Source organism: Euleptes europaea, chromosome 1, assembly GCF_029931775.1.
Source record: "Euleptes europaea isolate rEulEur1 chromosome 1, rEulEur1.hap1, whole genome shotgun sequence".
Taxonomy (NCBI): Eukaryota; Metazoa; Chordata; class Lepidosauria; order Squamata; family Sphaerodactylidae; genus Euleptes; species Euleptes europaea.
Genome location: NC_079312.1, coordinates 6,051,526 through 6,068,513, shown reverse-complemented (window position 1 = coordinate 6,068,513; position 16,988 = coordinate 6,051,526). Strand labels below are relative to the sequence as shown.

Sequence of the window (16,988 nt, the reverse complement as noted above, 5' to 3'; positions counted from 1 at the left end):
TTCTGTCTTTTTACACCTGTAGGGAAACCTCTCTTCTGGGTGACTTGTATGGCTGGCACCCTTTGGGTGGCCTTTATAGTTTACCAACACTTTTATCAAGCTGTGGGTGGCCTTTTTAGAAAGCCTTTTGCTTTGATCTCTGGAAGGTAAGAAAAAATGGGAACCTGAGGAGTCCTCACTAATTCTGGCTCTGTGGGCTGCTGTTGCTTTCTTGAGCTTCCCCCTTATGTGTATTTAATGTTTTAAAATATCATTTATACCCCACTTTTCCCCCAGTGGGGTCCCACAGTGGCCTGCCATGTTCTCTCCTTCTCCACTTTCTCCTCGCAAGACCACTGTAAGGTATGTCAGCCTGAGAGTGTGTAACTGACCCAAGGTCACCTAGGTGGCTTTTATGGCAGGGTGGGGATTCAAACCTTTGTCTTTCAGACCTTATCTGATGTTCTAACCACTGCACTACTTTCTCCCTTCTGCTAATTATTCAGTCATTTTGGAGTTTGTCTATCGTAGTAAAAAAAAACAGGAGTGCAGAAGACTGACATCCTTGATTCTAGTATGAGATTTTGTGAATCAGAGCACACTTCTTCCGATGCAGATGTCACATGTATGCGTGTGTATAGAAGCTCAATGCAAAAATTAGTCTTGGCTTCTCAGGAGGTCACAGATCTGTCACTTGTCTTTATAGAAGAATCGCAGCAGAGGAAGGTCATCTGCTAGTTCAGGTGAAGACTCTTTGTAGTGGAAGGGAGGATGAGGAGAGAGCTGGACTCCCCTGTCCCTGAATCAAGAAAAGGCCTTGATGCAACCATAGCTGGGAGCAGAAGGGAACTGTGTGAAGGAGCCATGCAGAAGAGCCGGGAAGACAACATCTTCCCTCCAGATGTGCATCGCCAGCAATTCAGGCAGTTCTGCTACCAGAAGGCCAAGGGGCCCCGAGATGTCTGTAGCCGACTCCACTGTCTTTGCAGTCAGTGGCTAAACCCGGAAAGGCACAGCAAGAAGGAGATGCTGGATCTGGTGATCCTGGAACAGTTTCTGGCCGTCCTGCCCCTGGAAATGCAGAGCTGGGTCAGGGAATGCAGGCCGGAGAGCAGTTCCCAGGCGATGGACCTGGCAGAAGGCTTCCTCCTGAGCCAGGCAGAGGACAAGAATTGGGACCAGCAGGTGAGAAATTTTCATCTAGGTAGTATAGGGTAATATCAAGGATTCCCTTGAAGTTGACAGGGATTGTCCCAAATTATTGGAACCCCCCTTCCCTGTTTTCCTCTACGTTTTCCATCATCCTCCCCTTTCATGTATCCCCACTTCTGTTTCAGGTGCAGGAAAGGGTCACACAGGAGTGTTACCACAGAGCAACCTTTCCAGGTAAGATCAAGATGGGTGTCGTTCCCACTGGATGATGTCCTAAAGCAGTGATGGCGAACCTTTTAGAGACCGAGTGCCCAAACTGCAACCCAAAACCCACTTATTTATCGCCGAGTGCCAATGCGGCAATTTAACCTGAATACTGAGGTTTTAGTTTAGAACAGGGGTGGGGAACCTTTTTTCTGCCAAGGGCCATTTGCATATTTATAACATCGTTCGGGGGCCATACTGGGCGTAGATCTCCTGGTGTGTGTGTGTGGGGGGAAGCTAGGGTTGTCAGGTCCTCTTCACCACTGGTGGGAGGTTTTGGGGGTGAAGCCTGAGGAGGGCGGGGTTTGGGGAGGAAGACTGCACAGCCATAGAGCCCAATGGCCAAAGTGGCCATTTTCTCCAGGGGAACTGATCTCTATTGGCTGGAGATCAGTTGTAATAGCAGGAGATCTCCAGCCACCACCTGGAGGTTGGCAACCTTAGGGGAGGCTATGCAGAGAAGGCTTGGAGGGTGCCTCAGCTCCCCCAGGTCTTCCCCCTCCTCCCAGGTGGGAAGGCAGCCAGCGGTGGGCCCAGGCAACCAAGGTGCCAGGGGGGCGCAGCTTGCAGCCTGCGGTCTATCTGCAGGGAAGGAAAGAAGGAAGGAAGGAAAGAAAGAAGGAAGGAAGGAAGGAAGGAATGAAGGACAGAAAGAAGGAAGGAAGCAGGGAAAGAAGGAAGGAAAGAAGGAAAGGAAGGAAGGAAAGAAAGTAGCAAGGAAGGAAGGAAGGACAGAAAGAAGGAAAGAAAAGGAAGAAGGAAGGAAGGAAAGTAGCAAGGAAAGAAGGAAGGAAGGAAGGAAGGAAGGACAGAAAGAAGGAAGGAATGAAGGACAGAAAGAAGGAAGGAAGGAAAGAAGGACAGAAAGAAGGAAAGGAGGAAGGAAGGGAAGAAAGGAGGACAGAAAGAAGGAAGGAAGGAATGAAGGACAGAAAGAAGGAAAGAAAGAAGGAAGGAAGGAAAGAATGAAGGACAGAAAGAAGGCAGAAAGGAAGCATGGAAAGGAGAGAGAGAGAGAGAGAGAGAGAAAGAAAGAAAGAAAAGGAGAGAGAAAAAGAGGGGGGAAAGAGACAGAAAAAGAGGAGAGAAAGAATAGGAGAGTGACAGAAAAAGGAAGAAAAGAGAGAAAAGCCTTCACACACACACACACACACACACACAGCCGACTCCCTGCGACCGGGCTTCAGCCTTCCCACCTCTCCCCCCCCCAGTCCACAAAAGTCCTCCACCTGATCGGCTCCCACGCGGATGCTCCGGCCCCGGGAGGGAGCGATTGGCTTTTTCCTCTTCTTCCCCCCTCCCTCCCTCCCTCCCTCCGCGGCGGCCGAGAGAGGTTTCAACCCCTGTGCCGTGCGGCGTGCAGGGACGCTTCGCCTTCCCGGCTTGGGGGAAGCGTCTTCCTCCCTCCCGCCTCCTCTTGCCGATGGCGAGAGGGGGTTTAAAGGGGCCGCAGCGTTCCTGCACGCTGCGGCTTCAGAGAGGGCCGTGCTCCGCTGCGTTTCTCTGGCAGCTGCAGCGGAGCCCAGGCTGGGCCAGGAGCCTTCTTACTCCTCCTCCCAGAGGCTCCGGGGGCTGCTTGGGCGCAAGTCCTGCCGGCCGCCACCGCAGCACGCCCCCCCCCCACCGCATGGGCCACTCCCGCTCCCTGGCGCCGCTTCGCAGGCCGCTTGGCTGGGCTGCGCACTGGGCAGAACCGGGGCGGCGGCGGCGGATCCTCTTGGCCGAGCAGGGGAGGCGCCGCAGGTGGCGGCCCGGCCTTCGGGGCCTTTTTCAGCGGGCGGGCAGGCGGGCCCTGAGGGCGACCGCTGCCGGCTCGCCCGCTGTCCCCGCCCCCGTTCTGAAGCGCCTCCCAGTCCGACCTCGGGCGTGAGGAGCCAATCTGGAGTCACTGCGGACCGCCCATGGCGCGGGGCCAGGCAAAGCCGCGCCTCGACCCCTCGCCTCCAGCCCGGGAAGGGAAGGGGAAGGAAGGCTGCTTCCCGGGGGCTGAGTGGAGGCGGCCGGGCGCGTGCCGGCAGAGAGGGCTACGCGTGCCAGAGGCGGCACGCGTGCCATAGGTTCGCCAACACGGTCCTAAAGCATAGGGGGGCTGCTCTGATGCCCCTTCCCAAACCTGTGTGGGAAAGATGCTCCATTCCAGCCTCTCAGTTTAGAAATTTCATTTGAGAAAGTAGACACCTATAATCTGTTAAAAATCACAGCAGGGTAATAGGGTAAATACAGTAAGGGAGTGGATGACAAAGCTGCCTCCAAACTCAGGTGATGGTGGTTAATGTCAAAAATTGAGGAAATGGTGCATGGAATGAATAACAAGAGTCATAAAGTCTTAAGCTTTCAGGAGCTCTTATGCTGTAGTACTTCCAGTACTTTTAAGTCAGGAGCTTTTTGCTACCCAATTATCAACAGGACAAGGTGCGTCCAGAGTTGATAAACTGGAGAAGGATGGTGGTGGAAGGTGGCAGTTGGTGGTTTTAAAACTGTGCTATATCCGTGCTATGACTGTGCTATATGACTGGGCGTTAGTTGCTAGAGTAGTTGAAGTTTTTTCAAAATGTGATCAATAACAATACAATGCAGCTATATGGGTCCTTACTGGGACCCCATGGAGAGCACATATGACTGGTTTTCGTTTACATGTTGTAAGCCACACTGAGGCTTGTTTTGGCAGGGAAAGAGATGTATTAAAAATCTAATAATAAACCAAATTATTAATAATACTAACATGGCAGAGTATATGTTCGATAAAAAGAAACACAATTTGTAAACAGATTAGATGAGAATGTCAGACAACCACTGGATTATAAGATAGGACAACAGTATTAGATTCGCTAAGAATATTTGAATTTAACAACAAAGAACCTTGGGAACATGGAATAAAGTATTTGGGCTAGGATTGTAGACGTGGGGTGAAATCTCAAAGATGTCATGCAACTAGAATAAAGATGATGCGTCGGTAGCATCTCAAACCCTGTCGTCTTGGTACCATGTCAAGAGGGTAACTGCTGGTCCTTCACCAAAAGCAAGGCTGCCTTTTTCCGGATGAGCTCATAGTCTTGCCACATGGAAGGAGATTCTGGGATGTGGTGGCTGTTTTTGTGTCCTTTACCTCTTCCAGTTCCTTGTATTACAGAGTTTTGGTGTAGTGGTTAAGAGCAGTGGTTTGGAGCGGTGGAGTCTGATCTGGAGAACGGGGTTTGATTCCCTACTCCTCCACATGAGTGGCGGAGGCTAATCTGGTGAGCTGGGTTTGTTTCCCCACTCCTACACACAAAGCCAGCTGGGTGACCTTGGGCAAGTCACAGCGCTCTCAGCCTCACTCACCTTACAGAGTGTCTGTTGTGGGGAGGGGAAGGGGAAGGTGATTGTAAGCCGGTTTAAGTGGTAGAGAAAGTCGGCATATAAAAACTAACTCTTTGTCGTCTTCATCGTCTTCTTATCAGACAAATAGTTTTGTATATGATAACAGGACCAAGATTAAATTTCACAAAAGCATGGAGGCAAGAAAGCATACAAAATAAGGATGCAGGGACAGTTGTGATCATGAGCCAAGACAGGGAAATTCTAATCCCCCCGCCAAAGAAGTATAACGCAAAGTTCTTGGAAAATATAGAATGCCTTCCGTTAACCTTCTTATCCTTCCAGATAATGCCATAAAACCAATGATATCTTCTTTGCCATCTCTTAGTGATGAAGAAAAAGCGGCCTCCGTTCAACAAGATCGGGTAAGTGTGGATCTCTGGATCGTGCGCTTGGGTGTCTCCGTGCACCCTCCCTAGGCCAGGGAGAATTTCTGTCTATCTCTTTCCCTCACCTGCTATCTGTGCTGTTCACTGGGTAGAAAATGAAAACATCTAATGAAGGTTTGAACCCCAAAATCAACCATCTAAGTATAGTCCTTTTGGAAGGCCCCTAAGAAGGAGAAGGCTTGTTACATTATCTGTGATGGCAGAGGAGTTTCTTCTTTCTCTTTTCAGGGTCTGGTGACCTTTCAGGAGGTATCTGTTCATTTCACTGAGGAGGAATGGGCCCTGCTGGATCCAGACCAAAGAAGGCTTCACAAGGAAGTCATGGAGGACAATTATCAGAATGTGGCCTCCCTGGGTAAGGCTCTCATTTCCCCTGATTCAGAGATGCTGAAGGCAGAAACCATTCCTTCTAAGAATCTCTTGCCTTGAAAACCCTAGAGGGTTGCCATAAGTCGGCTATGACTTGACAGCACTTTCCATCACCACCAGTAAGGACACCTGTAGGGCTTTTCCAATGGAGACTCTGAATAAGGGAATGTAAACGGTCCAAAGGTAGGCAAGGGAGGAGGTTCTGCATACTTACTGGACTCCATTAGTATTAGCGTGGAAGCTAAAATATTGGTTTGTGAAAGAAAACGAACATGACAGAGGAGGAAAGCCCTCCGACCGGACTACTCGTTGCGGACTGAGCAAACTCATTGTTCTTCAGGGGTGAAAATCCATTGAAAGGAGGGCAGGAGGGGGGTCGGCCACAGTAACAGCTTGTGGGATGTCAACGAGGCCTCCTCTTGGGCCTTTTGGAGCACCCATGGAAAGAGTATTTGAAATAATAACAATAATATTTGTATAGGGCCCTCAATATGTGTTTTCCAAAGAACGAAAAGACCTTTGCTTGCTTTGAGGAAGTTACATCTTCCCCTGGGACTTGAGGAGGATAAGGGTGGTGCGGAGGGAGGAGTTAGGAAGAATTGGGGTCCTTCTGCTGTGTTCATTCCTGTTACACCAGTATAAGCTTAGGCATGGTTCCTGATTCAGTAAAAAGAGGTGGCAGAGCATTGAAGTAACAAAACAATAACAAAAAAACAACAGGATTTCAGCAGGTGAAGTTTGGCTCTATTTCCTGATGAGCTTCACTTGCTGAATTCCCGCCTCTGAGGCTTCTCTGGAATTCAGTTGGGCGGGTGCACTTTTCCCGTTCTAGGCTGGAGGGAAAGGCTGGCTCTGTCTATTCTCAAGTGTGGTTTAAAAATCTGAATATTTCTTAGAGTTGGAACGTCTGGAAGTCACTGGTCTGTTTCTTTCCCCCAAAGAAGGACTTCTGCTTCTCCAACCTGGTTCCATGTCCCAAGTGGAAGAAGCAGAAGATCCACATCTCCAAGATGCAGAAGAAAAAGAGATATCAGCAGGTAGCTGCCTATTTGTATGGTGGAAGCGGGTAGGACTTCTCTTGGGCTAAATTTCAGCAGTTGGGAAACGGAGGGATTTCTCTAGAGGCAACAGCCTGAGAATGGCCAGGAATCCTTTCTCAAGTGTGAAAGACAAGTTAAAACAGGAACAAAATGCTGGCTAGTTTGTACCTAAGATTGGCAGGAAATACTTATTGTGCTCAGCTTTAATACACATTTATTTATTTGCATGCCGCCTGTTCGCAATCCAATCCAAAGAAAAACAATTTTCTTCAATAAGTACTGGCTTGTAATAGATAAGCCCCATGGCGCAGAGTGGTAAGCTGCAGTACTGCAGTCCAAGCTCTGCTCACGACCTGAATTCGATCCTGACGGAAGTCGGTTTCAGGTAGCAGGTTCAAGGTTGACTCAGTTTTCCATCCTTCCAAGGTCGGTAAAATGAGGACCCAGCTTGCTGGGGGTAAAGGGCAGATGACTGGGGAAGGCACTGGCAAACCACCCCGTAAACATAGTCTGCCTAGTAAACGTCGGGATGTGACGTCACCCCATGGGTCAGGAATAACCTGGTGCTTACACGGGACCTTTACCTTTTTAAGAAAGTAGTACTGCTGTACATAAAGCTAACAATGGTGCAGATAACCCCCAGTTTTCTCAGCTGTTTAATTGGGACTGTTATCTCAACTTACTGTTAATTATGTCAGTCCATAGAAGGGTCGGGTTGCAAACGATGGAATGTGTCATAGAACAGAACCGGTTTAATAGCAGGCAGTCATTGCAGGCGGTAGTCCCAATGGTGTACTTGTGCCAGGATGAATTGCAACAGGTGGGTTACTCTGATGCAAAAATAATTAATTGCTGGTTTAAAGCAGGTCTGGTGGTCCGGAACATAGCAACCGTTTCGTTACACACAAGGTTACTACAAAATGCATAACAGCTTTTGATATTACAATCCAAGTACTAAGTGTAACATTGCAATATACAACAACAGTATAACAAAAGTATATCAAGGCAGGTCTTACCTAAAGTAAGAGTGAGATGCACATTGGCTCAGAAGTGAGAATGAATATAGTAAATTGTAACGAAATGGTTGGTATGTTCCAGACCACTGTACCTGCTTTAAATCAACAAGTACTTATTTTTGCATCAGAGTAACTCACCTGACATAATTATCAGTGAGCACGTTGAGATAAACACCAGCTTTCTCAGCTGTTTAATTGGGACTTTTATCTGCACCATTGTTAGATTTATGTACAGCAGTACTACTTGCTTATCTAAGGGTTATTCTTATCATACTAGATTTGCATATATTGTGGACTATTGAATCTTTAATTGTTTAATTAATAGACGTAATCATTACAAGCCAGAACTTATTTAAGATAATTATTTTTCTTTGGGTCTGTTCAACTTCGATATTTATTGGTGGCCTTTATGCTGTTGTTTTGTTGTTAAGTATTAGTATTTCAGCATTTGATTTTTTCCTCTTTTGCTAGTGTGTTCACAAAACAATAGCATAAGATCCTAAATACTGTCAAAAAACAATCACTTCAAAAATCCAGGGGCACAAAAAGAGCATAAAAAAGCCACAAAGTTGCCTTAAAAATCTCCTGAGAACACTCAAGTTTAAAGAAGGCGCTAAAGCAACTAAAAAGATAAACCCCCAAGTTAAAGGCAGGTTGAAAAGAAATGTTTTCACCAGGCAAGGTCAGCTACAGATGAGTTTAAAGGTGGGGAACATTCCACAGATGAGGGGCACCCCTGGAAATTACCAGTCTCCAGTCACCACCTGCTTCTGCTCTGCAGGCAGGGCCACAGAACACAGGGCTTGGGAGGCTGAACCTTTCGGGGAGTGGAGAATACGGTAAGCTTTTACTAGTTTAGAGCTTAGATGGGGTCTCCATATTTCAGGGATAAAGCTCTGCTCAAAATTCCCTGTCCAGTGAACACAGTCAGTTCTGAGTTCAAATATAGAAAGAGATTTGCTAGAGGTCCCTGTAGTCCAGCTTTCTATTTCACACAGTGGTCAACTTGAGTCCCTGGAAGTTTCACAAATAGAGGAGCAGCTCCAAAGCCTCCCTCTTTAAAGAGACTGCCTCTAAACATGGACGTTCCACTGGGCTATCTTGTCTCTGCTGGAACTATCTTCCAAGGAAGCATCAACAGCTGATTCATACAGGGCAGGATTTGTCTTTCCTATAAGTGATTCTGGTTCTTTCATTATGAAGAGCAGTTAATGAAGAAGAAGAGTTGGTTTTTATATCCCGACTTTCTCTGCCACTTAAGGGAGACTTTCCTTTTATCCCTTAGAAGCTCCTTGATCAATTGATCTTGAGCGGCATATATCTAGTGTTGAAGGGATATAAGGAATGAAACAAATCTTGCCACTGACAATGTAGCCTTGGAGTCCCTATCACTTAGTAAAAAAGGCATTATGTCAGTCACAGAGGCATTGGATTTGTATATTAAAAGGGGGGAAATATAGTGCGATCGAAGTTCCTCGTAAAAGCGGCATTCCAAAAGGGCATGGGCTAATGAGTCAATAGAGCCAGAAGAGCAAGGGCAGATCCTGTCTGAGTATGGTATATTCAGAATTCTGCCCTGCATTACCATAGAAGGGTTAGCATTCAATCTAGCCAAGCAAAAAGCTCTACAGAGACGAGGAGTTGTCAGATAATATGTGTAGGCAGGCAGACCATGTGGAGGGGGTATTCCGAAGAACTGGGATGAACAGACGCGACGAGCCCGAAAAGTAGTGCTGTTATAATTGAGCTCTTTAATGCGCTTTTTAATTTTGGTAAAAGCTTCAGTTTTCCCAAGATCTAATAACATATCCTGCGAGAAGCCCAACAACGCCAGTTTCTCATCTAAGATTTTTTGCCATGAGGATTTAAAAGGGTCATGCTTCAGAGAAGCTAGGAACCCCTCAGTGCTAAAGCACAGTTTAAGGTGTAGTTTAAAGGCAGCCAACCACGCCCTAGCTTCAAGTGACATTTCGCCAAACTTGGAACGAAGAGTAACGCCAGCAACACATCGAGGGGCATTTAGGAGTTTTCGTAAGAACTGAAGCAATGGACGATCTATAGATTCATTGATGACTGTTATCCAGATGGCAACACCAAAGAGGATAATTGGGGTAATTTTCAGGTTAAAAACCTGAATAACCCCTGGAATATATTTGCCACCTTTGGTGTGAAAAAAGTTGACAATAGTACCAACCCCAGGTTTAATTTTGTTGGATACTGCTTTTTGATGGGCATTCCAATTTAGGTTATGGGAAAACAGAATGCCAAGGTAAACAAACTCCTTGACTTGGTCAACCTCAAAGCCATCTAATACCCAGCGAAAAAGAGGCATTTTTCTCCTCTTAGTGAAGATCATAATCTTAGATTTATGATGGTTTATTTTAAGACCTTCCCTAGAGCAGTACTCAGAAAAAGTTTGCAAAAACCTTTTGAAACCAATTCTTGTGCGGGACAGGAGAACTGCATCGTCAGCATAGAGTAGAATTGGGGTGGGATGACTTGCAAGCTTTGGGGGGTGGCAAAACTCTGAGAAATTGGTTGCCATATCATTCAGGTATAGGTTAAACAAGAGAGGAGCAAGGAGGCAACCTTGTCTAACTCCCTTGACCAGTTCAAAGGGCTCGGTTAGTTCTCCTTGGCTGCCACAGCGAACCTGAGCTGTGAGGTCAGTATGAAATTGCTGAACAAGCCATAGTAACCTCCTATCCATAGTAGGATGTGATAGTTTCAACCATAGCCTCTCCCTCGAGATGGTATCAAAAGCTCCCTTAAGATCCATAAAACCCGCATAAAGGGTGCCATTTCGGGGGGAGGAATATTTCTCGGCTAGATGGGAGAGCACTAAACAGTGGTCCGTGACAGACCAACCCCTTCCAAAGCCAATCTGTTCCCAGCCAAGGATGTCATTACTCTCAACCCAGTCCAACAGCCTCTTTAATAAGTAGGAGGAATACAATTTGCCTAAGCAAGGCAAAAGGCTGATTGGACGACTTAAGGGAGACTCAAACCGGCTTAAAACCTTCTCTTCCCCTCCCCACAACAGAAACTCTGTGAGGTGAGTGAGGCTGAGAGAGTGCGACTAGCTCAAGGTCACCCAGCTGGCTTCTTGTGTAGGAGTGAGGAAACAAATCCAGTTCACCAGATTAACCTCTGCCGCTCATGTGGCAGAATGGGGAATAAAACCTGGTTTTCCAGATCAGGCTCCACCGCTCCAAACCACTGCTCTTAACCACTACACCACACTGTACACCATGATCTTCTTTACTTGATTCCGCTTTTGCTTGAAGGTCTTACAAGTAGTTTCTCTTTATTCCAGCAGCTGATGGTTCCCAGAAAAACTCTGAGGGTGAACCACAACACCTCCTATTTGCCGAAAAACAGCAGAAGAGAAATGCTGGAACAAAAAGGAAGAGGAGGAATGAATGCTCTGAGTCTCAGGCTGCTGAATCCCAGGTGTTTCATACACACTGGAGAATCTACCCAGGGGAGAAACCTGATACATGCTTGGAGCGTGGAAGGAGCTTTGGTTGGAAGGGAGACCTTTTTGGCCCTCACCATATCCACAGTGCGGAAAACTCTTATAAATGCTTGCAGTGTGAAAAGGGCTTTCCTTCGAGTTCAACACTTACTATCCATCAGTGTACCCACACTGGAGAGAAACCTTACAAATGCTTGCAGTGTGGAAAGAGCTTTACTCGGAATTCACAGCTTAGTAGACATCAGCGTATCCATACTGGAGAAAAACCTTATAAATGCTTGCAGTGCGAAAAGGGCTTTGCTGACAGTTCACAGCTTACTAGACATCAGCGTACCCACACTGGTGAGAAACCTTATAAATGCTTGCAGTGTGGAAATAGCTTTGCTCAGAGTTCTCAGTGTACTAGACATCAGCGTATGCACACTGGGGAGAAACCTCATAAATGCTTGCAGTGTGGAAAGAGCTTTGCTCAGAAACCACAGCTTATGAGACATCAGCTTACGCACTCTGGAGAGAAGCCTTTTAAATGCTCCGAGTGTGGAAAGAGCTTTGCTCAGCATTCACAGCTTACTATCCATCAACGCATCCACACTGGGGAGAAACCATATAAATGCTTGCAGTGTGAAAAGGGCTTTGCTCACAAACCATATCTTAGGGTCCATCAGCGTATCCACACTGGGGAGAAACCTTATAAATGCTTGGAGTGTGGGAAGAGCTTTGCTTCGAGTTTACAGCTTACTAGACATCTGCATATTCACACTGGGGAGAAACCTTATAAATGCTTGGAGTGTGGGAAGAGCTTTGCTTCGAGTTTACAGCTTACTAGACATCTGCATATTCACACTGGGGAGAAACCTTATAAATGCTTGGAGTGTGGAACGAGCTTTGCTCAGCATTCACAGCTTACTATCCATCAACGTATCCATGCTGGATAGAAACCTTATAACTGCGTAGAGTGTGGAAAGAACTTTGCTCAGAGTTCACAATTTTAACATCCATCGATGAATTCACACTTGAGAAACTATATCAGCTTGGGTTGTGGACAGAGCTTTCCTCGGAGTGACAGGCTAATTGTTCATGAATAAATCCACACCAGAGGAGGAACCACATCATTGCTTGGAATGTGGAAGGAACCACTTGAATATTGCCAGTTTCACAAGATGTTCAGCCTCTCAGCCTTGCCAGGCATCATAATCTAGAGTTTTGGTACTTAATTCAGCTTTAGCTTGGTAGGCTGGAAGTAAGACTAATTGTTAGACTTGTTTTCTTTAAAACAAACTTTTTAAAATGGATACCATTGGAGGAGAGAGAGGAACATGTGAAAATATGCACAGTAGGCCAGGGAGCTTTTTGTCTTCGAGCTGATCATTGTAGTCAAAGGCCTTCCTCCATTGCCAGACAGAGAGATAACAGATTCTACAGTGATACAGCTTTTGTTGTCATCTTTGCATTGTTGGGCAACAGGATGGGAACATTATAGATTCTCCTGCCTCCCTTCATTAATAAAAAATCAGAAAAATTGCTTTTTTGCTCAACACCGCTGGCTGAAATATCTGTTTCAAGGTGATGAAATCCGTATAGAAATGGGTAAACAGTTCTTTTTGGTGGGAATAAGCTTGTCACATATTGTTGTGAGCTTTGGGACCTAACTGCTCAATGCACTATTCCTGCATCCTGACAAATAGATGTGCACTGTGGATTCACAGGGGCATGGGGCTGATTCAGAGTGTGACCCTAGCATGTGGGGAGAAGAGGCTTAAGCTCCCCCACCCACAATCTGATATGGCTAGAATTTGCTCCATTGTGGAAGCTCTGCATGCAAGTTCCCCCTCTCTCTGCCCCAGTCCCAATTGGGATGACAGTCACCTTGAAATTCAGTTCCAAGCATGAAATTCCACAAGATGAAATGATAACCACCTTCAAGTACTTGAATGGCTGTCATGTAGAGGGTGGTGCCTCAGAAGGTCAGACCAGAACCAACGGGTGGAAAGTAAATCAAAAGAGGTTTTGGGTCAGCATTAGAAAAAACTTCCTGACAGATCAGTTACTCTGTGGAACAGGCTTCCTCAGGAGGTGGTGGGCTTTCCTTTGGAGGTTTTAAAACAGAGGGTAGATGGCCATCTGACAGCAATTCTGATTCTGTGAACTTAGGTGGCTCATGAGAAAGGGCAGGAAGGGAGGAGTCAGTGCTTGACTCTCGTGGCCCTTTCTTACATGCCCAGGGTAGTGCCGATCGCCACTTTAGAGTCAGGAAGCAATTTTCCTCCAGGCCAGGTTGGCCAGGGGTCCTGGAGGTTTTTTGCCTTCCTCTGGGCATAGAGCAGGGGTCACTGGGGAAGGGGGGGGGGAGGTCATTGTGATTTCCCTGCATTGTGCAAGGGGTTGGACCAGATGACCTTGGAGGTCCCTTCCAACTGTATTCTATGTTTCTAAATGAGGCATGGATTATACAGCTGTTGAACTGATATTGGTTATGGCATTCTCAGTTCTGATCTAAGATATTTGGAATACAGTTTATTACAATATGGGAGTTATTTTTCTTACCCCGTGAAGACATCTTATTGGGGGGTGTCACAGATCTTGAGAGTTAATAGATTATGTTGTTTAGGACCAGGTTCTCTGGCCTGCTTGCTCGCCAGATTTAGTGATCGTTTGACTACTGAATGTGCAATTCTGCCTCCTGCCAAAAGAGAGGCAGGATGAACTAATTCATCCTTTTTGCCAAACTGTATCCAAAATAATTCACAGTGGGTAGCCGTGTTAAGTCTGTCTGCAGTAATAGAAAAGAGCAATAATCCAGTAGCACCTTAAATACTAAAAAAAATATTTTCTGGCAGGGTATGAACTTTCGTGAGCCACAGCTCACTTCTTCAGATACCTGAAGAAGTATCTATCTGAAGAAGATATCTGAAGAAGTGAGCTGTGGCTCATGAAAGCTCATACCCTGCCAGGAAATAATTTTGTTAGTCTTTAAGGTGCTACTGGACTCTTGCTCTTTTCTGTATCCAAAATGTTAATACTAAAAACATCCTACCCCACCTTTCCCCCCAGCGTTTGCCCATTTTCCTCCCCCCCCCCCAGCAGGGACATTTGGAAAACGGTGCTGTTCTGGTCATTTGGGGGGGGGGGCAGGGAGGCCGGAACACCTGTTTTGGACTTTGAAACTCTGAGGGGACTCGGTCATTTCAGCTTAACATCTGGATTTAGACAACCAATACTTGTAAGTGTGCTTAGGTTAGTGATTTAGCTTTTTATCAGTTTATCCTTGCAGTTCACTGCTCTTATACTGTCAATTTCTGCACATCCCTTTAATAAATGTTATTCAGTGTATTTTGTGGTGTTCTTGGGTTAGGGGGTTTCAGTCTGAATCCAGTACTTTAGCCTTCCTTGGTGACACCTTCCAGAGTAATTTTTTTTAAAATTCAATTTGCAAATGTCCTATTTTGCAGGGTTGACTTCTTGATCTTAGGCAGGGGGCAGTTACGACAGGGGCTGGTGCTAGCGTTACCTTGGGGTTGTGAGGATTCACACCTCAGCACTTTATGGTTTAGTTTCTGATCAGCCAGTCACCCCTTAGGAGATTAACGTCTTTGACACCTCCTGTATGCCAAGCCAATGCCATGGAGTCAGATCTGTGGGAGAGCGGGGAATGTAGGACTCCCATCCGGCTCTCTGATGTACGCCATCGGATGAATTATGACAATCCCAGTTCACAGCCAGCTGCACCAGACTGTACTAGAACAGACCCCTGACCAACAGGGTTTAACTGCAAACAGTCACTTCATTGACAGCCAACTGGCTCCATGTTCTCAGCTAGTGAACAGAAGGGGAGCTGAACTGGAGTATTCGAGCTTCCCAACCACACAGGGGAAGTTGTTCTGACACGGAAGTACATGGCTTCAACCTATAAACATACCCTTCGCAGGCTCAGCAACAACCCTGCTTTCATTTCAGCTAAACTAAGTTTTATTCATTGGTTCTTATAGTTTGATTCCACCTCATGTATTGCTGACCAGGCTCCTATGCAGGGAATTCTTCCGTCAACAGCAGGGCTGGACACAGTTGAGAGTAATCTTGAAGGTCATCTAGTCCAGCCCTCAGGTCAATGCAGGAGCAGGCAGCTTGCATTCTCAGGATGGCTTACTGGCTTAGCTTCCTGAGGGTTGCTTCATCAGCCTTTCAGTTATGCCCTTGGAACAACAAGGCAAGAACAGGGAACAAAAGGATCCCCAGACTGGGAAACCTGACTCCTTCCTATGCACATCTGGGCGGGGGTCACACCTCCTCTCCCCACATCAAGCCATAACCCAGTACAAAATCTCTGAGGTTCAGAAGGGGAGGGAGGAAGCTAATGCAGAGTCACTGAATGTGATGCTATCCCTTTATATATGTTGGGGAATACCATCTTGTGATCCCTAAGAACCACGTGGAGGAAGAGGAGAAGTTGTATATAGCCATGTATATAGAGCTTTCCCCAGGCATTTGCTATGCTGCTTCCTCTTTAGGATCACTCCTTGGAGACAAGAGTGAGCATCAGCTGGGATCAGCTGCCTTCCCTTTGCCGCACTTTGCAGGGAAATCGGGGTGGGGTTCGCAGGGTAAAGGGAGGCAGCCTCTGGCAGGGCAAAGCAAGGAGGAGGTCCTTTTTGCCTTCTGGAGAGAATCAGCCTAAGGATTAAACGAGGTCTGGATTATACAGCTCTTGAACTGGTACTGATTATGGCATGTTCAGTTTTCAGCTAAGATATTTGGAATACAATTTATTACAAATGTGAGGTATTTGTCTTACCCCATAAAGACATCTTATTGAGGGGTGTCACAGACCTAGATTAATGGATCATGTTGTTAATGGTTAATGGATCATGTTGTTTAGGTTCTCTGGCCTGCTTGCTCCACTCACCAGATTTAGTGATTTGTTATGGTTTTCAATATATTTATGGTTAAAAGTATAGGCTATTGACAACCTGCAGCATTGATTTAAAATCCAAGTTAAAATTTAAGGCTTCAAATGGGAGCCTGCTGAAAGGCAGACACGTGTGAAAAACAAGTTGCAAGTCTACAAGTTGTGTGAAGTCTTTATTGAACGCTTCTCAGCCTCTTGGCTAACATCATGTGTACACAATAAGCAATTTAAATTTCTTAATAATTAAAAAGGTATAGTGAGGCTTTTGTGTGTGTTTTTTTAAAATTTTCCTTTGAGTCAACCCAGCTAGGTCTTGAGGGTTGCCAACCTCTAGGCGGGCCCTGGAGATCTCCCAAAATTACTACTGATCTCCAGACTTCACAAATCAGTTTCCCGGAGGAAACAGTTTCCAGAGGGTGGCCTTGTTGGTCTGCAGTGGAGCAGTTAGATTTGAGCCCAGTAGCACCTTAGAGACCAACAAGGGTTTATGGCTGTAGCCACATGGTCATAACAGCATAAAATCAAAAGCTACCGGACTCAAATCTACCTGGAAAAAATGGCTCTTTTGGAGGGCAGACTCTATGGAATTACACCCAGCCCTCCCCAGGGTCTACCCTCAAATCCCCAGGAATGTAATAACACGGGGTTGGCAACCCTATACCTCTGCCTTTATTTAAAGCGAGAAATAAATAGACTCCAAAGAGCCCTTTGAAGTGTAAGGATGTGTCACTGGCCACCAAGACTAGATTAATTCATGCCATCGTATTCCCTATTACTAGTATGGGTGTGAAAGCCGGACAGTGAAGAAAGCTGATAGGAAGAAAATAGAGTCCTTTGAAATATGGTGTTGGAGGAGAGGGTTACGGATTCCGTGGACTGCCAAAAAAAAAAAAAAATCAGTGGGTTATAGATCAAATCTAGCCTGAACTGACCCTGGAAGCTAAAATGACTGAACTGAGGCTATCGTATTTTGGTTACATTATGAGGCGACAAGAGTCACTGAAAAAGACAGTCATGCTAGGAAAAGGGCAAGAGTCCAGT

At 46.1% G+C, this 16,988-nt stretch overlaps 1 protein-coding gene across 1 annotated transcript; it reads left to right on the top strand.

Moving 5' to 3' along the window:
* The first annotated feature begins 843 nt into the window (after window positions 1-843).
* On the top strand, window positions 844-11,979 carry LOC130474542 (zinc finger protein 501-like). Its single transcript, XM_056846246.1, has 5 exons — window positions 844-1,164; window positions 1,317-1,365; window positions 5,038-5,117; window positions 6,452-6,576; window positions 11,133-11,979. The coding sequence occupies exons 1-5, from the start codon at window positions 844-846 to the stop codon at window positions 11,977-11,979; spliced, it is 1,422 nt and encodes a 473-aa protein (XP_056702224.1).
* Window positions 11,980-16,988: the final 5,009 nt, after the last annotated feature.